This window comes from Thalassophryne amazonica, chromosome 21 (genome assembly GCF_902500255.1).
Source record: "Thalassophryne amazonica chromosome 21, fThaAma1.1, whole genome shotgun sequence".
Lineage (NCBI taxonomy): Eukaryota > Metazoa > Chordata > Actinopteri > Batrachoidiformes > Batrachoididae > Thalassophryne > Thalassophryne amazonica.
The window spans coordinates 11,158,113-11,182,429 of NC_047123.1; the positions used below are offsets into that span (position 1 = coordinate 11,158,113).

A 24,317-nucleotide genomic window follows, 5' to 3' on the forward strand; every position below is an offset into this window, starting at 1 on the left:
AAATGCATTTTTTTTTTCTATTCTGCCCCACGAGTGTCATTCAATGTCATTTGTAGTTTTAAAGACTAGTAATAAATCATGCATCCTTACAAACATTACACCAGCAACAGCACTGTTGTCGCACCCCCACCCCCACGGTCACAGGCTGTAACTGCAACGTTTTATTTTTATTTAGCTTGTACCGTCTGCTTTATTATGTGTAGTACTACATGCCACCTTCAGATGGCAGTATAGTCAAGTGTGTGAAAATGAAGCAGCTTGAAGAAGTCAAGCAATGTTGCAAGGACTAGAGGTGGGCGATACCGGAAATTTAGGTATTGATCCGATACCAAGTAAATACAGGCCCAGTATCGCCGATATCAATACGGATACTTTTTCATATTTTAGCTTCATAGATCCAAAGGATCCAAAAGACCTAGGATAGAATTTCGCCAAACATTGTACGTGACAACAAAAATACATTATTATCACAATCAAAATTTTTGTTTAAAAACATATCACTCAACACAACTTAAAACAAAATCTCCTGAGGTAGAGGGCTGACAAACCACAATACAAGGGTGCGCTGCTCCGTGTTGTGTGACACAGTGCAGTGCTGCTCTTACAGAGAGTAGACTTTGATGAATCTGCGTGCGCAGCAGTCAGTCCGTGTGGGAGAGAAAAAAGCTTGAGTATCGATATTTTTACACCAGGATCGTTCAACTATCACTACCAGCGTTGGTATCGATTCTATCGATATTAGGATCAATCCGCTCACCTCTAGCAAGGACCACAGACATTTTTGGGCGAGAAGAGAAAAGAGCGAAAAGAAGTTGAAAAGAAGAAATAAATCTAATTCCTTTTGGGAGCACACAGACAACCAGGTATGTTTATGGCAGCATGACCTCTTCAAGTATTTTGACATATACAAACTGATCCATGATACCTGGTATGCGATATATAGGCCCAACACCATAGTAGGAGAAACATGCCCATATCATGATGCTTGCACCACCATGCTTCACTGTCTCCACTGTGAACTGTGGCTTGAATTCAGAGTTTGTGGGTCGTCTCACAAACTGTCTGCAGCCCTTGAACCCAAAAAGAACAATTTTACTCTCATCAGTCCACAAAATATTCCTCCATTTCTCTTTAGGCCAGTTGATGTGTTCTTTGGCAAATTGTAACCTCTTCTGCACATGTCTTTTATTTAACAGAGGGACTTTGCAGGGGATTCTTGCAAATAAATTAGCTTCACACAGGCGTCTTCTAACTGTCACAGCACTTACAGGTAACTTCAGACTGTCTTTGATCATCCTGGAGCTGATCAATGGCTGAGCCTTTGCCATTCTGGTTATTCTTCTATCCATTTTGATGGTTGTTTTCCATTTTCTTCCACATGTCTCTGGTTTTTTTGTCTATTTTAAAGCATTGGAGATCATTGTAGATGAACAGCCTATAATTTTTTGCACCTGTGTATGTTTTCCCCTCTCCAATCAACTTTTTACTCAAACTACGCTGTTCTTCTGAACAATGTCTTGAACGTTTCATTTTCCTCAGGTTTTCAAAGAGAAAAGCATGTTCAACAGGTGCTGGCTTCATCCTTAAATAGGGGACACCTGATTCTCACCTGTTTGTTCCACAAAATTGACAAACTGTTGGGAAAGTGTAAGTACACGGACCCACAACAGGGGGCGCAAATGAACGGACAATAGAATAGGTCAAATAACAACACTTTACTGTTGCGAACGTGCACAACAAACACAACAGATTCCACAATAGATCAAAGGTCAAATTACAAGGTGTCGTGTGGGCAGGCTCGAAGATAGGAGACGCCTGTCCAAAGCAGAACCGGAACCACACGATTTCCTCCGCCACCAGACCCCGGGAATACTGGAGCCGCCAAGTCCCGAACTCCCAGGTGGCCACTGCCTCCGCGTGTCGGACCTGGTACTGCTGGCGAGGAACAAAAACACAATTAAACGTGGGTGCGTCTGCACCCAGCAATCTGCACGGCAGGGAAGCTACCTCCACCTCTCGTTGGAGAAAAAGTCTGTTATCACTCACAAAAATCACAACAAAAAGGGCTTTCTATCAAGCAGTCAGGCTGAGGATATTACCTTTCAGGTAGAACGATATCTCGGCAAAGAGGTGGAGATGACGTCTTGCTGATATACCGATGCAGATCAGATGAGTGGTGACAGCTGTCACAGGTGATGAGTGTCAGCTGTCCCCCCGGCTGCTCCTGTGAGGCGGCAGCGCCCTCTGGTGCCTGGAGCCCGCACTCCAGGCAGGGTGCCCTCTGGTGGTGGTGGGCCAGCAGTACCTCCTCTTCAGCAGCCCACACAACACAAACTCACTGACTGAATACCACACTACTATTATTGTGAACACCCCCTTTTCTACTTTTTTTTTTTTTACTAACAGCCCAATTTCATAGCCTTAAGAGTGTGCATATCATGGATGCTTGGTCTTGTTGGATTTGTGAGAATCTACTGAATCTACTGGTACCTTGTTTCCCATGTAACAATAAGAAATATACTCAAAACCTGAATTAATCTTTTTAGTCACATAGCAGTACTATTATTCTGAACACTACTGTACAAATAATGAATGTTTATGAGTTCATTGGTACAAATATTTCATGAGGTGAAAACTGGAATATTCCATTCAACGTGAATTTAATATTCCATTTATCACCGAATTAAATATTAGTTCCATTGAAAGAATGAAAAACCATTAATTATTTGTTTTATATAATGTCATGCATGACATAAAAAAATAGACCCTTGTCATTTGATATTTTATAAATTTATGAACAGCAGAAAAGGGACTTACATTTTGGTGTGCGTCACTGCTGCTTTAACATCAACAATCCAACAAGAACTTTAAACAGGAGTCCAAAATTGTTCTCAGTCTACTTGGAAAAACAGTTAGCTAGTTCAGAACTAATTCTGACCATGTAGTCTGTGATGCCGTGCACTGATTTTGTGTACTTCCAAAAAATAAAAATAAAAAACTTTGTGTAGGTCTACTTCCTCAGTCCAGTGAAAAAATCACGGCAGAAATTTGTCCAGCTTTTCATCCTAACAGCTCTTCATGCCTCCAGACGACTCACAGCGTAGTGGATTTGTCAATTAGCTCTTTCAAATTGTCATCCGTCAGCAAAACAAACTCTGCCATGTTTAGCTAAACGCCCCCCCCCCCCCCCCCCCCCCCCCAGTAGTGTGAGCGCGCACAGTGGTCGGGCGTGCAGTAGCATGTTTCATATAGCAGCGAAATTGCACATTAAAAAGAACTATTGCACGGTAAATGAAACACAACACTAATAATCCATGTCACGTGACATACAAGCCACCAATCAAATGACAAGGATCCACTCATCCATTATGTAACAGCTATTGTGTCTATGTTTTTTTTTTTTTTTTAGTTTTCACATGGAGAATTTTAACGAATTCATCAGTTGAAGGAAAGGGCACGCTTCATGGGAATTATACTGGCAAATTTCTCATTCAACTGCTTGGTGCAGTGACACCAGCCAGTTCAATCCTGCAGTCACAAACAGTGGATTTGAGGCATGTGAGGTGGGGTGACGGCTTCACGGGCTCACTGAAGGCGATGTGAAGTGATTCCTTCAGGAGCATTTCTCTCAATTGTGACAGTCGACCTGCCGATTCACATAAAAGGAGGCGGACGGTTCGTTCACAGCTTGATGGTTCTGTTGTCTCATCTACATTAGGGCACAAAGACTCAAATGCAGGGGCGTAGGTTTGCATATGGACCATAGGGACAAGTCACAACCATTATTTTGGGATGGCAAAATAGTCCCTACCAATATTTAGCATTTTTGTTTATATAACAAAATCATTCACTATTTTTTTGCAAACTCGATACTATAATTTTAGTCGTCACGTTTTGTGTTTTCGACGTGCCAGAGTGACAGGGTTACTCATGTTGCAATTTCATTGGCTCACGTTCTTCTCACATGGACGTAAACAAAGCGCATCTCGTGGCAGGCAGTGCTTCATTTGTAAAGTGGGAGGTCCCGGAGCGCAGAGGATGGGTGGCTCCGGTGCAGTGTTGCCAGATGTACGATAATTATCGTATTTGTACGATAGTTTTGCCCTCTGTACGATGTACGATCATAATGGGAAAAAATCCAAAATGTACGATAATTTCAGTTGTTGCCCAAACACGCATCTCTCTCTGACACCCAAGAATCATTTTGCAGGTGTTGCAGCTCAGGCGGCATCAAAGACAAACACCACAGCTTTGGCCGCCCGGGACAACGTCATTGAAAGCCCGCCCCCTCTCCATACAAAGTAATGAGTTCCATCCAATCTGTGCCGTGACAGGAAGATTCCCCAACCAACATCTTTTTTTTTTTTTGAAACTTTATTTCAACAAATGCAACAACAAACGAACAAAACACAAGAGCAAAGAGATATACAAGAAGAATAAAAAAGTTCAAGTTCCTTATGGAGGTGTCAACATTTTTTCTGTGTTCAACAAAATCTGCACAAGTGGCATCGGATGACGACAGCGACCTCGAGGTTGAATTCGACTCTTTCTAGTCTGGTAATTAACACATGTTTGTGTCCCTTCACAGAAAAAAAAAAATCTTTCTAGTAGTGCGTTCTAGTTTCCCCATTACTATAATTACTGTTTAAAAATGTGACATAAAATTATTGGAAATTTAAAAAAAAAAACGCTAAAATAGCTACGTTGTATGCGTTTTGTTTGCGTACGATCATTTCTCCCAAAATACGATAATTTTGAGGTTTTGGTACGATACTTTTCATATTTCATATCTGGCAACACTGCTCCGGTGCAGAAAAACAAGAAGGGCGGGGGGGAGGGTTTGTGAACAATGCTGTGCGCCACACTTAAAATAAACTGCACACCCACACACACCTTCACAAATGTCACTAACATCCTGCCTTTTCCTCAGAATTACTACATTTATGTTTGCTGTCTGTCTCTGTACTTTTTTGTCAGTTTTGCGCTCTTTTTCATACTTTTGCCTCGTTTCAAAAGTCACCGAACGCACTTTACCGTAATATATGCAACATATAGCATGCTGTTGGAAAGCACGGGTTCTTGGCTTGCTGTCAGTGTTAAATTTTTCAGAGTGAGGGCTTACATGAGAACTTACGGTAATGAGAATCAGCGGCGCACTAGTGTGAAACTGCCGTGTTTTTCCTCTGCGTTATGACATCACAGGCTTCGTTTACCGTAATACACCATATATATCATTGGAAATCCCTTTTTTTTTAAATTAGGTTGCCAGATACCTACAACTGCATTATTGATGAAGAGAATAGATTATACATCTTGGTTGCAAAAACTTTTTTTTTTTTTTTAGCTCCACAAGTATTTTTTTGTTGTCTTGTTCTCTCAGGTGTAGGCCTATCGAATAGATTCGTGATTTTGGGTGCAATTTTGTTATTTAAGCTATTTGTTTGTTTGCCTACACACTTAATATTGTTAAATAAAGTGTTAAATTATTCAGCATTATGTCGTCATATGTTAGTATTATGCTGTACTTGTGCGTCTAATGGTATGAGTGGGTTAGGGGGTGGTGGTGGGTGAGCAGGGGGGCCGGGTGGGGGTGGTATTGTCCCTACCAAAGCTGAGACCAAAACCTACGCCCTTGCTCAAATGAGCAAAATGTCGTTGAAACTAGTGCTCCCAATCAAACCTTTAAAAGGGCTCAACATTCTTGACAGTATTGCTGAAGCTGGAGACAGATTCTCTCTCTTAAAAAAAAGTGTTCGAATTTAATGAAGACCAGATCCTTTCTCTTTCCTAAGTCAGCATCTTTCCTCGATTCCTCCCTCCTGAAGTCGCTTGCATGTGCTTGTAAGCACAGAGAAAAATGGCGTGAGCTTGCAAAATTACATTGCTGTGGCAAAAACCAATGTTGGAAGATAACCTGCTCACTGATGCCAACACATTCAGCCGTACAAAGAGTTGGTCCTCATGTCGCACAGGCTGTGTTCCACTGGACTGATCATCAGTTGCATGTGAGGGCTCATTTTGATCCGCATGCTCACCCCTCGACGCACATCAGTACTGCATCCAAGGAAGAGATTTAGTCATTTTGGCCCATGAAAAAGACATGACAAAAAAATCTTGACATGAACCAATTTGCTGGGTTACTGTAAATATCCTGTTAATAATAACTGCACGTCTCCTATTGTTATCATAAGTTCTACTGATGTTTACCTCAGTTTGTTAGCTGTCACCTGCAGTCTGTACAGTGAGGTAAGTAAGTATTTGACCTTCTGTCAGCTTTGCAGGTTTTCCCACCTACAAAGAATGGAGAGGTCTGTAATTTTTATCGTAGATACACTTCAACTGTGAGAGACAGAATCTAAAAAAAATCTAGAATCTCACACTGTATGATTTTTAAATAATTTGCGTTTTATTGCATGAAATAAGTATTTGATCCCCTAGAAAAACAGACCTTTACAACTGGTACAGAAACATTTGTCTGCCATTACAGAGGTCAGACGTTTCCTGTAGTTCTTGACCAAGTTTGCACACACTGCAGCAGGGATTTTGGTCCACTCCTCCATACAGATCTTCTCCAAATCTTTCAGGTTTGGAGTTTCAGCTTCCTCCAAAGATTTTCTATTGAGTTCAGGTCTGGAGACTGGCCAGGCCACTCCAGGACCTTGAAATGCTTCTTACGGAGCCCCTCCTTAATTGCCCTGGTTGTGTGTTTGGGGTCATTGTCATGCTGGAAGACCCAGCCATGACCCATCTTCAATGCTCTTACTGAGGGAAGGAGGTTGTTTGCCAAAATCTCTCAATACATGACCCCATCCATCCTCCCTTCAATATGGTGCAGTCGTCCTGTCCCCTTTGCAGAAGAGCACCCCCAGAGTATGATGTTTCCACCCCCATGCTTCACAGTTGGGATGGTTTTCTTGGGGTTGTTCTCATCCTCTAGTGGAGTTGATTCCAAAAAGCTCTATTTTGGTCTCATCTGACCACATGACCTTCTCCCATGCCTCCTCTGGATCATCCATGTGGTCACTGGTGAACTTCAAATGGGCCTGGACATGTGCTGGCTTGAGCAGGGGGACCTTGTTGCCCTGCAGGATTTTAAACCATGACAGCATCATGTGTTACTAATGTAATCTTTGTGACTGTGGTCCCAGCTCTCTTCAGGTCATTGACCAGGTCCTGTGTAGTTCTGAGCTTTCTCAGAATCATCCTTACCCCACAAAGTGAGATCTTGCATGGAATCCCAGACCGAGGGAGATTGACAGTCATCTTGTGTTTCTTCCACTTTCTAATAAATAATCTTAACAGTTGTTGTCTTCTACCAAGCTGCTTGTTGTCCTGTAGTCCATCCCAGCCTTGTGCAGATCTACATTTCTGTCCCTGGTGTCCTTAGTTCTTTGGTCTTGGCTATGGTGGACAGGTTGGAGTGTGATTGATTGTGTGAACAGGCGTCTTTTATACAGGTAACAAGTTCAAACAGGTGCAATTAATACAGGTAAAGAGTGCAGAATAAGAGGGCTTCTTAAAGAAAAATTAACAGGTCTGTGAGAGCCAGAATTCTTGCTGGTTAGTAGGTGATCAAATACTTATTTCATGCAATAAAATGCTAATTAATTATTTAAAAATCATACAATGTGAGATTCTGGATTTTTTTTTTTTTTTAGATTCTGTCTCTCACAGTTGAAGTGTACCTATGATAAAAATTACAGACCTCCATATTCTTTGTAGGTGGGAAAACCTGCAAAACTGACAGGGGATCAAATACCTATTTGCCTCACTGTATCTTCTTGTGTTCTACATTTAGTTACAGGGAAAAAAGTTTCAAGATGTTGTGGATGTTGTATTTTATGCCCATTTAGAGGTTCTTTTTTGCCCACCCAAGCTTGGCATCTTGGCAGCGCCTCTGCTGTGAGGGTGGTGATCTGGCCAGCAGTCATCAGGGGCTGCATCAGTGGTGGTTTGTCAATAGGGGGTGCTGGGGCGCCACCCCATCTGAATGTGGACAGAGGAAAATCTACAAACATGATATTATATTGAAAAATGGAAGTAAGCATTTACTTTTTTCATAAAATGATCACCTGTCAGCACCTGTCATCATTTAAAAAACGGGTTTCACAATATATGGATTAATAACTACGATGTTTTGAATGCGTCATTTATTAACTGAGGGGCGTCGGTCTAACAGGAGTCAACGCCAAGCCTTAAACTTTTGCCCGGCATGTTACTGATGCTTCTCTCTGATTGGCTGCCTCAATTTTGCTTACGCGTTCCCACACTAAGAGCCATGACGGAGCTGACAGGCATCAATAAGTAGGTTTTGTGATTTCGATTTGTCTTTAGTTTGTTCTTTTGTTGCTCTTCGTGTTTTGGTGTAGCTCGCCTCAGCCCTGAAACACGGCCACAGATGCCCCAGTGGCAGTGTTGTTGTTCTGCACGAGGTCCTGAAGCCAGCTAACTAACGTTAAACTTGACTTTAACCTTTAAATTTGATAAAGCATTTCTTTATATTTATTTTTTCAACCTGAGTCAGTGGTCACAAATCAAAATGCTTTGTTGAAACTTCAGTGAAACAATGAACAAGAGAACAGATGAGACAAATTACACATTTGCACTTTACTTTTATTACGATTCAAGGCATGTAAAGTTGTGCCAAAGTACAAAACATGCCCAGAATACAAAAAAAAAGATTAAAAATAAAAGCTTTTAGGTTCTCATTGCTGTTTCTGTAAATTAAAGGACATGTCTCACGTTTTTTAACATCCCAGTTAATAAGACAACATAAAAGTACTCAATTGTAAGTGTCTCCGCACACACGTGCTAATAATTAGTGATCTCTGATGTATTTTATTCCTCTCACTGAGCGTTAGCAGCTGCATTTCCGGAAAACGTCTCACTCAGCAATTCTCTGCATTTCTCAGTGTGTGACGTCCTAATTACCAAAATACTAGAAACCTCTCAATGACTGAGAGACAGAGTGAAAAGAACCGGCTCCGTCTGATAACGAAGCTTCTCAGCTGCTGTTCGAAAGTGATGGCTCGGATTTACAGAGAGCAGATGACACACTTAACTCTTAACTTTTTCAGAGTGTCAGATTTTGGAGCCTAAAGTGTGGTGACTTGCTGTTTGTGTGGATGCTGGTTTACTGAAACTGTGGACATGAACATGGGGACATCTGACACTGTTTTAACAGACTGCCTGGACACGGAGACGGATTTGTTACTTTGGAAAAAGTCTGAATACATTATTTCTGGATGCTATTGAACGTGCCACGATAGTGAGAGAGGTGAAGCTGGAGCCGGCGATTGCACACGCGTGTGCTCCCTGTTCATGTGGAGTTTATATTTGGAAAACAATATAACACGGTGACTCTGTCATGTTCAGGATTTTACCCCTTTTGTGTTTTGTGGCAACCTTTTTTTTTCTTTGAGGAGCTGGTGTGTATGTGTGCTGCTGCTCGTTGCTCCTCAGCTCACTGTGAAATGTCTCCAAGATGAGTTTTCCCCCGGCAGCAGATGTATTTTTTTTAGATTTTATTGGTAACAACACTCATAATTAATCGTGCACAAAGCTGAACCTGGAGAAGAGATGGTTATTGACGGGCTGCGTTTATGACTCGTGGCCGTGCAGGTGCACAGAAACCTTATAGGAGCTGCAGCTTTTACCGTGACTGCATCACAATGAACAGTTTTCACTTAAAAATGAGTCATCATAACATGATATCGCACTTTGGAATTAATCTGTGGCTCAGTTCTTAACGTTAGCAGCTACATTCCATTGATGCGCACACTGGGACGCTTCTAGTTGTACGTCACTTGTCGGAAACACCTGATTACTCACGAGTACTTTGTAATCGGACGTCTCCGTAGCTGTTTGCTGCTAATGCCTTATACTTTGAAACCGGTCACGGAAGTGCACAAAGTAATCTTGGTGGATCATCGGATGGTCACTAGCAGCCTAAATCTAAATTATGATTTTGGTGCAACATGTCCTTTAATTGGAATAAACTAAATTAAACCTGAGAAAACAGATTTTAAAGCCCTCTGAAGAAATGTATGTGGACAAGGATCAGGGGGTCAAATCTGTAGTCCATGCTGTCTTGTACCAAGCACACTTATGCCACTTGTGGGCGCCAATATGTAAAAGTGGCTTACATAGATCCATCTATCCATTTTCTAAACCACTTTATTCCAGTTGTTATTTTTTATTCTTCAGTTTGAAGACCTTCAGGAGGAAATAAATAAATAGCTTTTAGTTGTATTCACGTCTGCTGTAGTAAGTGGAGGAATTTCGTATTTTATTGAGTTTCAACTCGCCCATAAAGCTTAGCTCTGACTGGAAGCATTGAGACGGAGCTTCTCATTCTGCAACAAGCTGTTACTGTTAAACTGAGGGTATATCGCAATCGCGGACATTGGGGCCCTTTTGGACTTTCTGCGTAATGGGTTAAAACACACCAGGTAGAAGATCTCGATTATGTTGAGGACTAGTGAGACGCAGGCCACCGCCAACATGAATATAATGAAGATGGTCTTCTCGGTGGGTCGAGACATGAAGCACTCCACAGTGAATGGACAGGGATCTCTGGAGCAAACAATTCTTGGGTTCATGACAAAGCCGTAGAGATAATACTGCCCGACGATGAACCCTATCTCCAGAATGATTCTGAAAAGATGGCAGTCATGTAGGTGCCCAGCAGGTTGCCTTTAATCTTGATGTGACCTTTGTTGTCAGAGTACTTGGGAAGTTTGCTGAATTCAGTCCCTGAGTTTGTCTGCATGTATTCTCGTAGTTTATTCTCTTTGTGAATAATGTGAAGGGCATGACCAAGGTAGAGTAATGTTGGGGTAGAGACAAAGATGATTTGAAGGACCCAGAATCGAATGTGGGAGATTGGGAAGGCTTTGTCATAGCAAACGTTCTTACAACCAGGTTGTTGGGTGTTGCAAATCATACTGGACTGTTCATCACCCCACACCTGAAAAGTTCAAAAGAGAAGTCGTTAGGATCAGTCAATCAATCTAGCTTATCTGTCTATTTTGCGTTACCCAAACATCCTGGCTACATCAGGGTGGCACTTCATCGCCACATGGACACATCATTTGTGTCAATGCAAACTCATTGTTTATATCATCTGCTATACTTATAGTATGTTTGCTATTGTTGATCTGCAAGGTGTACATTCATGACCAAGCGGAATGTCCTCAGATGAAGCTCTATCAGAAGTATAAAAAGTTGCAGTTCCTTGACTGGCGGCTTGAGGCTGGCTCCAAAACAGAGCACATTCCCATAGAACTCCATGGTAAAATGTCCAACTTTAGAGCAGAAATAAACATGTTTATAGTCAGGTCTCTATAGTGCGTTTCCTCATCCATAACAGTTGTACGGGGTGAATTTTGTTTTCTAACTTCTTCGCTTAAGATGTTTTAAGTCAGAAAATTATGTAAATTTGGGAATGTGGTTGCTTTGTTAAACGGAGCTAAATGGAGTCAAAGTAGAACCCTGAGGCAGGCGGCCAGGAGATAGGAGTTGTAAGTTCTCCCGGTTCTTTATGTAATATACTGCCCCTTACAAAGAACAAATCATTATATTCCTCAGTTTGAATTTATTGAAAGTCACATTGAAAACAGGCCCGGGTCTCCACAAACGGACTCCATCTTGTGTAAGACCCAGAAAATGGCTTACACAACAGTTTTATACAATACAATGTGGGCATTACAGTGGGTGTGTTTTAATCTCACTGTCCTAATGTTACTTGGTCTCGACAGACAGGGGGAGCCCTCCCTGTATCTGGAACAGGGGTGGCCAAGTTCGGTCCTCGAGAGCTACCTTCCTGACACTCTTAGTTGTCTCCCTGCTCCAACACACTTGAATCCAGTGAAAGACTCGTTAGCAGACTTTTAATGACCCTTCCATTGGATCGAAGAAAAACATGGAACTCAAGGAGACATGAAATACAGAACACGTAGTGAGGACAGAGGAATACAATGACCTAGAACATGGACGGAAGACGAGACAGACTGACAACCAACACAGACGTGACAGACACGGATGACAAATCACAGACAGGTCACATGGGCAAGGGGGTGGTGACGAGGGCACACCAACATGCGCACAAACGGGACTCAGACAGACACACACATACCCCAGACAGTCACAAGGAGCGCGCATGCACACACACACACGTGCATAACTGACACATGGAGGACAACCCTAAACACTCAGATATAAGACCCAGACAGGAAGCAGGGAACCCACAAATACAAAGACACAAAGCCACACCGGAGACAGACATGACAGATAAAGAGGGCAAAACACTCAGACAGGATGAACAGGGCAAACCAACAACACACTTTGAGTGACAGCAGCTGAGCACAGTGTGTCCGCCTCTCACTGTGACCGTAACTCAGTCAGAGCTCTCAAGTTGAGATACACTCAAGAAGTTATTTTCCGCTGAATCTTGTCTTGCAGGTCATAGTAGTGAAATGTTTCAGAACGTCGTGCATTAGCATGAGAGTGTGACAACATGTTGAGTCTCACGCCGAATGAGTGAGACTTGAGAGCTGTGCTCAGTGTCCGCTGGATACGGCTGCTGCTGTGGTGGAGGCTGTGTCTTTTGTTTGGAATATTTTATTACAAACACCTAGAATAATATGACTAGTTGTGTGGTGAAACTACCTAACAGATTGCCAGAGGTGTCAGTCTCCAAGACAGGCACAAATCTGGAGAAGTACACAGGAACATTTCTGCTGCTTTGAAGGTCCCAATGAGCACAGTGGCTTCCATCATCTGTAAATGGAAGAAGTTTGGATCCACCAGGACTCTTCCTAGAGCTGGCTGCCCATCTTGACTGAGCAATTGGGGGAGGTGACCAAGAACCTGATGGTCACTCTGTCAGAGTGCCAGCATTCCTATGTGCAGAGAGGAGAACCTTCTGGAAGGACAACCATCTCTGCAGCAATCCACCAATCAGACGGAAGCCACTCCTTAGTAAAAGGCAGCCCACCTTAAGGACTCTTAGACCATGAGGAATAAAATTCTCTGGTCTGATGAGACAAAGATTGAACTCTTCTGCGTGAGTGGCAGGTATCATTTTTGGAGGAAACCAGGCACCATCCCTACAGTGAAGCATGGTGGTGGCAGCATCATACTGTGGGAATGTTTTTCAGCACAGAACCTGGGGAAACTAGTCAGGAGTGAGAGAAAGATAAATGCAGCAATGTACAGAGACATCATGGATGAAAACCTGCTCCAGAGCGCTCTTGACTTCAGAGTGGGGCGACGGTTTATCTTTCAACAGGACAATGACCCTAAACACACAGCCAATATATCAAAGGAGTGGCTTCAGGACAACTCTGTGAATGTCCTTGAGTGGCCCAGCCAGAGCCCAGACCTGAATCTGATTGAACATCTCTGCAGAGATCTGAAAATGGCTGTGTGCCGACGCCCCCCATCCAACCTTATTGAATTTGAGCGGTGCTGCAAAGTGGAATGGGAAAAACTGCCCAAAGATAGGTGCACCAAGCTTGTGACATCATATTCAAGAAGACTTTAGGCTGTAATTTCTGCCAAAGGTCCATTAAAAAGTATTGAGCAAATGGTGTGAATACGTATGTACATTTGATTTTTTAGGTTTTTATTTTTATTTTTATTTTTTTATAAATTTGCAAAAAAAAAAAAACAATAAAAATAAAAATATCATGTCATTATGGGGTTTTGTGAGTAGAATTTTGAGGGGAAACCATTAAATGACTCCATTTTGGAATAAAGCTGTAACATCACAAAATGTGGAAAAAGTGAAACGCTATGAATACTTTCTAAATGCACTGAATACGAACGACATGGGTGCCAGATGGCACATCATAGCATCAATTAGTCTTTTGGAGCAGTTAACATTGCATTAAGATAAGTCAGTGGTTAAATTAACACTTTGATGAGGTGTTGATATGAATAATGCTTACAGTAAAGCACCCCCTAAAATAAACTGACCTTCTCTGCTCCAGCTCCAAGGACCATGATCCTGAAGATAAACAGCACACTGAGCCAGACCTTCCCGATGACAGTGGAGTGGGACTGAACTTTGTCCAGCAGAGATGACAGAAAACCCCACTCTCCCATGGTCTCTGATCTAACAAAGCAAAAGTCTGTCAATACATCAATCTGCCATCCATACTGGACCTGTACACCTCCATCAGGACCAAAACCTCAAGACACAAAACAAAACAAAACAACTTCTTTCCATCCACAGCTAGACTTATAAATAATGCTAGAGACCCCCATTTACCCTGCCTCACCCCCCTGCCAACAATTCCACAAAGTACAGGTTGGTCATCCCTGCACTGAATGGTACTGTACATTTGCACACCATTCATATGCTTTTTCACTGTCCTATCCCACTACATTATATTTATTTAACGGTGAACATAGCTTTGCCGATTTGACTCTTTACTTCTGAGTAAAGTACTTTTACCTTTCTTTTTATTATTGTTGTTTATGTACCAATAACATCAGATCAGATTCCTTGTATGTGAGAACGTGGCAATAAATTAAATTCTGATTCCATCCTCATCTAGCTTTTATTTGAAATTATATGAATACCAAGAAAGCTCTGGAAATAAAATCAGTAGAAATTCGTCATACATGGATAGAATATCTTGGTAAAAAAAGCCACCCACCCCCCAAAAAAACAAACAAACACTAAACAATAAAAATAAACATGCACCAGTAAAGATTAAAGTTTAAAATAAATAAATAAATAAAATAATGCAACAACCCCACCCATACATTATGTACACGTATGCAATTTGAATAAAATATAAGAATAATGAAATAATCACTCTATGTATTTTATTTCATGGCATTTGTCTTATTAATAGGACACTAAATAAACTCTTATAGTGTAAAATCAAGGTAATTAACTGTAATAGAGAACATTTATACACAACTACTTTCAAGACTGAAGAGTTTAGTTTCCTCTGCAAAATTGCTATTCATGACGTAGTAGTATTTAACACTACTGTAAAGTTAATTTAACAGTATTTTGAATTCAAACACATGGTATTGCTTCAGTGTTGATTTTACACCGCAGAATTTACTGTGCACTACACAGCTGATTTTGCAGGGTTAAATTAACAGTGCAACGGTCCCTTAAAAAATTGATTTTGTGAAATTATGAGAAGATTATAAAATTAGCAGAGTAAAATGGATAGTGTTGATTTCACACTATTGTAAAGTCAGATTTAGGCTCTAGCCCTTTCCAGATCCCATAACAGTTCCAAAAATGAAATTGATGAATGCATAAAATTCATTTGACATTGTTTTGATTGGGACCATATGACTACAGTGTTAACACTGCAAAATGTATTGTCTTTTTTCACTACATATACAACACGTGTGTGTGTGTGTGTGTGTGTGTGTGTGTGTGTGTGTGTGTGTGTGTGTGTGTGTGTGTGTGTGTGTGTGTGTGTGTGTGTGTGTGTGTGTGTGTGTGTGTGTGTGTGTGTGAATGCACAAGAAAAAACCCTACTCTGGAAAGTGCACAGCTTAAAGTTGTTCTAAAAGCTAGACAAAAGACAGATTTGATGTCATGGATAGAAACCTACAACCAGCAACTGTTACATATTAGAGTGTGTGTGTGTGTGTATGTATGTATGTGTATGTATGTATATATATATATATATATATATATATATATATATATATATATATACACACAAAGAGTTTTAGTCTATAATACCACTTCTCCAGTAATACCAGCAACTATATAATATGGAATTTATTGCTAAGAATTGCAATAGTTAATAGGGATTACAGAAAGTGTTTGTTTCCATAAACACGCTGTGTTAGATTATCAATGTATACCAGAAAATACACAATATGCAACAATAGGCAACAATATGAAGTTTCTCATCACGCATATTCCTAAAATACTACAATAATAAATGCTAAATTTTGTATGTAAATTACAAAAGCAAATTTTAAAAAAAGGAAAGGAGTTGTTGATTTTACCTTTTTAAAAAAGCCTTTTTCAGAGAGCACAGCGCTCAGCAGCCAGGGAGCAGAATGATAAACGGTCTACTACGCCAAATCCTCCCCGTCACTGCTACCTTGAACTTTAGAAATTACACAATAGTTTGTTCTGTCACGTTGTCACGACATCTGGAAATGATAAATCTGCAGTGGACAATTTTGGGCTGAGCACAGCAAACCTGTCCAGGTTAATAATTGACAGTCATAAAATGAAGATTATTTTTTGCAGTTCTTTGTAAAATTGCTTATCACACTTGTTACAGTCATAAACATAAAAGCAACATGATAAATGATGTATCAGAAAAAAACAGGCAATGACACATTTTAAATTCCTAAACACAGACTGTTGTTTAGCTCGACTGATGATTTTGTTATTTCATAGCTTGTATGATTGGTTGGTGAATGGACACTAAACCTAAACATGTATATGATCAGTTAACTGCTCAGAAGTGGGCAGATTTGTGAAATAGACATAAAATCATACAAATAAAGGAATGAAACCTGTGTGAAGATTGAAAAGTTCTGTTCAGGGTTACTAATTACCCTGCACAACAGCAAAGGGGTGATAAGAGGGTATGGTTTTCACTCAAGGGCGCAATTTAGAACTAGAAATTGGGGGGACAAAGTGCGAGGCCCGCAGGGCCGAAGTCCATAGGCCAGGGGTCTGGGGGCCGCTTTAGGCCCCCTAAGCCAACGGTTTCTAGATAAGCTCAGATGCCTTCTGAGCATCCAGAACAGTAATTTTAATGTTTTTAGAAGACCATAAAGTGGACACCATTTGACTTATACAATTTGAAACTGTGGATATAAGTACTTTATTCTGAGAATAGCCAGCATTGATTTTATTAACATCCTGGTGTAAATAAGGTATCACCACATGTGTAGAACTCAAAAAAAACGATAGGTTGAGTTCTCATTAAAAAAAACCAACTGAAATGTGGTAAAATGTATTCATAAATATGAAAGAACAGGCTCTTAATAATTATTAACTATCGCATACTGTATTTTTTTTTTCTCAAGATTTGTTTTTGCATAAGTTTGAAAAAACAACAGATCATAAGTTTAGGATAAATTATGAATTTAATTTTCGAAGTGGCACTAATGACAACACTCATACTGAACATAATTTTGCTTGCATAGACTGATTTTGGAAATCAAGCAATAGTTGCAGATGGGCTTTCTGAGGTCCCAGATAGCTTTTCTGATTTCCTTTTCTAACTTTCAGAATGTAGTAAATTAGCATATGGTCCATTGATACTTATGTGTAGACACTAGTCCCTAGAGGCAACTATTTTTGGTTTCAAAACTGGGCAAATGCAGTCCCAGAAAATTCCGAATGTGACAAGAAACAGGTGTTGTAAACAAGTCAATGCTGCTAAAAATACAAAGTTGCAGAAACAAAGATACTATTCTGACATGGTTTGCACATAAGACTGGCATAGCATGTTTCAAGTACACACATATATGTCAGAAGGTGGGGGGGACATACCATATTCTGTCCCCCCTGGTTGAAAAGGTGGGCGGACATGTCCCCCCTATCCCCCACCAAATTGCGCCCATGTTTTCACTGGTGAGCGTGCGTGCGTGTCTGTGGACAAGATAACTCAAAAACAACTATATGGATTTTTTTAAAACTTGGAAGGAATATTACTTAGACAGGTAGAGATGACTAGATTTTTGAGTAGTTTGGTCAAAGGTTGAGGAAAACATGGCCCAGAAAACCCTTTTTTGTGTATATCTCAACAATGAAATCACCTAGATATATAGTAAATATTAACTTTATTTAGATATTTGATGGAAAGCATATTGATCAGCAAAATATTTGTGATTGACTGGTATAAATGAGGGTGGTAACAAGGTTGTGGATTCAGTTCCCACCTGTGGCCTTTCTGTGTGGAGTTTGCATGTTCTCCCTGTGTCTGCATGGGTACTCTCAGGGTGATCCGGCTACCTCCAACATCCAAAGACATGCAGGTTAGGTAGATTGGAAAATTTAAATTGACCATAGACAGGTGTGAATGTATTTGTCTGTCTATATGTGGCTCTGTGACAGACTAGCATCCTGTTCAGGGTGTACCCCGCTTCATGCCCCATGACTGCTGATGGTACTTGGTTTCCTCCAAACATAACGCCTGGCATTCACACCAAAGAATTCAACCTTCGTCTCATCAGACCAGAATTTTGTTTCTCATGGTCTAAGAGTTCTTCAGGTGCCTTTTGGTAAACTCCATGTAGGCTGCCATGTGCCATTTACTAAGGAGTGGCTTCCATCAGGCCACTCTACCATACAGGCCTGATTGGTGGATTGCTGCAGAGATGGTTGTCCTTCTAGAAATTTCTCCCCTCTCCACAGAGGAATGCTGGAGCTCTGACAGAGTGACCATGGGATTCTTGGTCACCTCTCTAACTAAGGTCCTTCTAACCCAATCGTTCAGTTTAGACGGGTGGTCAGCTCTAGGAAGAGTCCTGGTGGATCCAAATGTCTTCCATTTTCAGATTATGGACGTCACTGTGCTCATTGGGACCTTCAAAGCAGCAGAAATGTTTCTGTACCCTTCCCCAGATTTGTGTCTCGAGACAATCCTGTCTTTAAGGTCTACAGACAGTTCCTTTGACTTTTGTGCTCTGTCAACTGTGGGACCTTATATGTAGACAGGTATGTGTCTTTCCAAATCATGTCCAATCAACTAAACTTACCCCAGGTGGACTCCATTTAAGCTATAGAAACATCTCAAGGATGATCAGTGGAAACAGGATCTGCATGTAATTTCTTACGTTATTTTTTTTTATTTTTTATTCTTTTTTATTTTTTTTATTATTATTTTTAATATATTTGCAAAAAATCAAAACACTTTTTTTCACATTGTCATTATGGGGTATTGTGTGTAGAATTTTGAGAAAAAAATGAATTTCATATATATGTGTGTGTGTGTGTTATATGACTGAATTAGTGCTGAACATGTAAGACTGTTGAACTCTCTGGTTGCTCCATCTGATAGTTAATACATCTCTATCTCCATCATTATGGGCATACATTTAATTATAAGTTGTAAATTTCATTAGTCTTAAAACAACCTCATTAATATCTGTCAGCCATGGTTTTATCTTACATGAACCCATTACCAACAGAAGATAAATCATATTATTTAATAATGTGGTCTTTAGTACTTGTAGAATAGAACATGACAATGACAAAGTTTTATTCGGCACACAAAATATTCAAATAGAAAAAAAATGAACACTTCCACAAAGCATAAACAAAACTAGTGAGTCCGAAAGGGTGTGGGCTGAAGCAAAGCTTATTAGCGCCCACCCCTGCTAGTACAAGTCCATCAATTCTAGTCAGTCATATTTACAGAAATACAAATTCACTACTACATGTCGACACACAGACATACACATCAATATACTATTCACTTATAATTATATTTATATAGTACCAGATCACAAGAAAGTCAAATCAAGGCACTTTACGCAAGTAAGGCTTAACCTTACCAACCAACCCCCAGTGTTATATGGCTGGGGGGGGCTGGCTGCCTTTTTGTTTCTGTCCTTTGTTTCTCCTTCCAGGTGGCTTGCATTTGGAACTGAGTGGCTGTGTTGCTGAGTTTATCAGGACCTCACCCTGATCACCTGAGGCTGATCACCTGCGGCTCATCAGGACTCACAGCTGTGGTGCATCTGCATGGATTGGAACATGGTGGCATTTAAGACTGGAGTACACAGTGTGTATTTGCCAGAGACTCGACCTTGTGACCAGACGGGTGAGATCGTCGTCTCGGGAGCCATCTCATCATCAGTGGATGCAGAGAACGTCCAGGTTTGATGCACAGTCTGTGAAAGAGGAGGGGGTGAGGTCTCACGCTCGTCAGCACACTTCCTGAGGTACGTTAGATTTTGTGACTAACATTTATACAGTCAGTAAATGTGGTGTCCCTCACACCTTATTATATTGAGCTGTACGTTAGTCATGTATCGGCTTCCACTGCAGTGGAGTTTTGTGAACTGGATGTTCCATGCCTGCAGGTTGGGAAACTGATTAGTAATCAAGCCAGGAAGTGTTTGCTGTTTGTACACCTTTAAGTGTTCTCTCTGTGTGTAGAGTGTGGACTCACATAATGGTTCCTTCTTTCACAGACTCGGTTTGTTGCGGCCACCTGGGGGGTGTCGGCGGGGTCCTTGAGTCCGAACAGCTTCTGGCTCCGGACCGTTAGCGCTGCTGGGAGCACACCACGCCAGACCGCACTTTGTTTTTTATGTATCACTGTTATGTATTAAATTCAGTTAGCCTTTGTACCGTGCTCTGCTTATTTCATACTGGGTCCTTCAAACGCTGGTCGGTTCTCCGAGCTGCGTCCGACACATAACACCCAGAGCAAGCACTAGGCAACTGTGGTGAGGAAAAACTCCCTATAAGGAAGAAACCTCAAGCAGACCAGGCTCTTGGGGGTGACCCTCTGCTTGGGCTGTGCCATATATACCTATATACATACATAAATATATACATATATATACATACATATATACATATACACCTACCCATATCAATATATCTACATACGCATATACATACCCACAAATTCAAATATACAATAAATCCCACTTATAAATTGAACATTCCCTATAAATCAAATTATATTTGCTTCTTTATGATACTTAGACATGATGTTCTTTTTGAGTAGTTTCTTAAATCTTACTAAGGTACCACTCATTCTAACCTCTGTTGAACATTCGTTCCATTTCTTCACCCCAACCACAGACACACAAAAACCCTTTACATTTGTTCTTACTGGTGGTTTCATAAAAATTGCACAACCTCTTAAACTATATTTGGATTCCCTCAACCTGAACAGACTCTGGACATGTCTTGGTAAGGCTTGGTTTTTCATTCGAAACAACATAACTTGAAAAGTGGGAAATTATGCATATACTACCGTGTTGCCCGTGGGGGTCCATGGACTCTTGATCGGGTAGTGTTTATAAAATAGGTAGCTGACATTTTTCAAGGGTGGTAATAAATTAAGCTAAGCTTGTACAATGAGTTGGAATGGAATGTGAGTCCAGAATGTTTTTAGAACCTTAGACCTCAACAGTTTTTAAAAGAGGAACTCAACCCTTTTATTTCCTGTTAATTATGTAATTTACTGTCTTAATGTATTTATAAATTGTAAATATAAGGTTCTTATCATTTACATTATTATTATTATTATTATCATTATTATATTATTTTAATCTATTTTGTCATTTGATTTTTAAGTGGACCACAGTGGAAATAAGTGATTTCACTTTCTTGTGTCATCCATGTATTTTTAACGTATTTACAATTACATTATGTACTTACATTGAATTTACTAAATATATTCGCACACGGACGCATGCATGCACACACTCATGTTCATAATAAGATGATTTACCGCTCCCTGGTGGAATGTCATGTGAGTCCAGAATGTAGTTAGCAATGTCCATTGTTCAGTGCTAATATCCGTAGTTTCTCCAAAAATATTAGTCCTATGAACTTTCTGTTTTTGCAGCGTTCATTCTTGACCCAAAACACATAAGCATACCAAATGGAAAATATGAGCTCTCCCCAGTTTCTCCGTGATTGAAGTTACACACATGCATGCACAGAGAGCTTTTGTCTTTTCCGCATTCTGCTGCAAGCAGGTGCTTCTATTTTTCATGCATAGACAGAAGGCATCAAACACAGTACGCATCATGGTAATGGCAACATAACACAACTAAACTGATTAAACCAACTGAACTACAAAACAATAAAACTAACAACACTGTTAAACTAACACGAACCACAATAACAGCATTTAAAACCCCAACTCCCATAGTGCATTTGAGCACAATGTCCATTGTTTACTGGTTAGCTAAAATTGCTAATTTCTCCAAAAATATTAGTCCTATGAACTTTCTGTTTTCGCAGTGTTCATCCTTGACCCAAAATACATGAGCATACCAAATGGCAAATATCAGCTCTCCCGAATTTCTGCGTGATTGAAGCCATACACACGCACACACACACACGCACACAGACGCCAATTTGGCTGTTATAATATAGATGTAAAAATTTGTTCATGAAACTGTATTTTTTAAAATCCATCTTTAATTGTTTATTAAAAACAACTGAGCATATAAATAATACTCATTATCATCATCATCAGCATAAAGTTACAAAAAGAAAATTATTTCAGCTTCAGCCTGTGAAAACTAATAATTTAAAGGACAGTCACTTTCACACACTTTTACAAATGTCCACAAGAACATCAATATAACAGCACATTGCACATGAATACATATCACTGTTTTAAATGCAAATATTACAAAATAAATGCATAATTTGACAAAAATAAGGCCTGTATGTCACCAACAAAGGTTTCATTTACATGGAAACCTGCACGACAACTGGAATGGTGCAAAAAGTGACAGTCCCTGTGTTTATGCTTGTGCTTGTGGAAATGATATTTGTGTAAATATAGAATTCCTGATGGGACTCATGTGGCCGGTGTACACATATCATCAACTGGAATGATACGTATACGCTGTGATGGAAAGTGTATCTGAACTGTAACCATGGAATGAATTAGGCCTGATCCAATCACAGGAGTGAGTGATTTCTAATGATTGCTCAGCAGTCGTTTCTCCTCTTTGGCTCCATCCAAGCTCCCACCCATACTCTGGCTGTTCTCGAGCTCCATGTTTAACTTGTTCTGCCTGAGTGTATCCTCTGGATTTGGCCACCTGGGACCTGACAGAGTTGCGGGATGTTCAACTGATGTAATTTTCCGAGGCTTGGCACCACATCGAACTCTGGTACAAATCAGGTACATCACCTCAATGACATTGAGAAACAATGAGACACAGGCCACTGCCAGCATAAAGATGATGAAGATGGTCTTCTCCGTTGGTCGGGACATGTAGCACTCAACAGTGAAAGGACAGGGCTTCTTCGAGCAAGGGAACATGGGGACCATGACAAAACCGTACAGGTAGTACTGGCCCACTATGAAGCCAGCCTCAATGATGATCTTAGCAAACAGCTGAGTCAGGTAGCTCCCCAGCAAGTTCCCCTTGATCCTCACCTTCCCCTTTTCATCAGTATATTTTGGCATTTTGAGCAGGCGGGAGCCCCCAGGGCTCGCCAGCTTCTCCCTCAGCTTGTTCTCTTGGTGGATGACATGCATGGCATGGCCAAGGTAGATTAATGTCGGTGTGGCGACGAAGATAATCTGAAGAACCCAGAAACGAACGTGCGAGATGGGGAATGTCCAATCATAGCACACATTCTCGCAACCAGGTTGCTTAGTGTTACATATGAAATCGGACTGCTCGTCGCCCCAAACGCTCTCCGCACCGGCACCCAGAACCATGATTCTAAACAGGAAGAGAACAGTCATCCAGATCTTCCCAATGATGGTAGAGTGTGACTGGACCTTGTCCAGCAAGGATGATAGGAATCCCCAATCTCCCATTGTTGCTGTTGATGTTCACTTGATCTGTGGTCAACTGATGATCTGAAACCCAGCAAATGACCAAATAATCAGATAAGTGTTCAGTGGTGTTTCACAATGAGCCAACACCCATTTTAACAGGAGTATTGACCAACTAGTAATGAGTCAGTATGTCAGTGTTTAACGAAATTACTGTATAATTTAAACAGATAACACATTGTTAATCCCGACACAGTAAGCCAATTTGTACCTAAAATAATCAGTCAGAATTTTGACCAGTGATGCACAGTGGAGGTAGACTGACAGAGATTTAAAAAAAAATACTTCAGCAAATTAATCTTCAAAAAAAACCTGTTGAGGTATTGTAAAACATTAAGTTTTTTACATAAGTTTTTCACATGTAAAGCTGAATCAAGTAAAAAATAAGAATCTGGTACAGTTACATAGAAATTAATTCTTCTTGAGATGAAGTAATGGAATCAAATTTCAAAATTAAAATTTAAAGCTTTTGAGAAAACTGTTCTGTTGCTATTTAGATCGCTGTATTTATTTATTTTAGAGGGAAGAGAAATGCTTGTTGCTTACCTGGTAACTCGTCAAAAGAGGAGTGAATCTGGGATGGACAGATGATTAAATAAAGTTGGACCTTGGAGTTTTGTGCCTGGCGAGGACAGCAGAGAGATATCTGCTTTCTGTCACGTTGCAGCCTTTTGCTAAAGAGGTCAGAAAAAGTTAAAGCAAGACGAGACCAAAGGACAAGTGTGTAATAATTGACAGGTGTTGGGAAGCACATGTGGATGATGAGATATGAGAGTTGAAAAACGCACTGCGAGCTAATTA

The 24,317-nt window shown here is 40.5% G+C and overlaps 1 protein-coding gene, 1 long non-coding RNA gene and 1 pseudogene across 4 annotated transcripts in view; all 3 read right to left on the reverse strand.

Moving 5' to 3' along the window:
* Positions 1-9,910, reverse strand: part of LOC117503347 — an 18,344-nt gene extending 8,434 nt beyond the window's left edge. For 2 of the 3 annotated variants that reach the window (XR_004558547.1, XR_004558546.1), the window contains exons 1-2: positions 9,900-9,910; positions 5,771-5,776 (exon numbers count right to left, since the gene is read on the reverse strand). This is a non-coding gene — a long non-coding RNA (uncharacterized LOC117503347). The remainder of the gene's footprint in view (positions 1-5,770; positions 5,777-9,899) is intronic. The other variant, XR_004558548.1, reaches the window with a different exon arrangement.
* Positions 9,911-10,282: 372 nt separating this feature from the next.
* LOC117503346 lies at positions 10,283-16,067 on the reverse strand (annotated as a pseudogene).
* A 6,493-nt stretch (positions 16,068-22,560) lies between these two features.
* On the reverse strand, positions 22,561-24,081 carry cx32.3 (connexin 32.3). Its single transcript, XM_034162661.1, has 2 exons — positions 24,063-24,081; positions 22,561-23,540 (listed from the first exon to the last, which is right to left on the reverse strand). The coding sequence occupies exon 2, from the start codon at positions 23,496-23,498 to the stop codon at positions 22,644-22,646; it is 855 nt and encodes a 284-aa protein (XP_034018552.1). The 5' UTR covers positions 23,499-23,540; positions 24,063-24,081; the 3' UTR covers positions 22,561-22,643.
* Positions 24,082-24,317: the final 236 nt, after the last annotated feature.

Bases quoted from the DNA above. Each gene is read 5' to 3' on its own strand.
- cx32.3 (XM_034162661.1), bottom strand. From the start codon at position 23,498: ATGGGAGATTGGGGATTCCTATCATCCTTGCTGGACAAGGTCCAGTCA.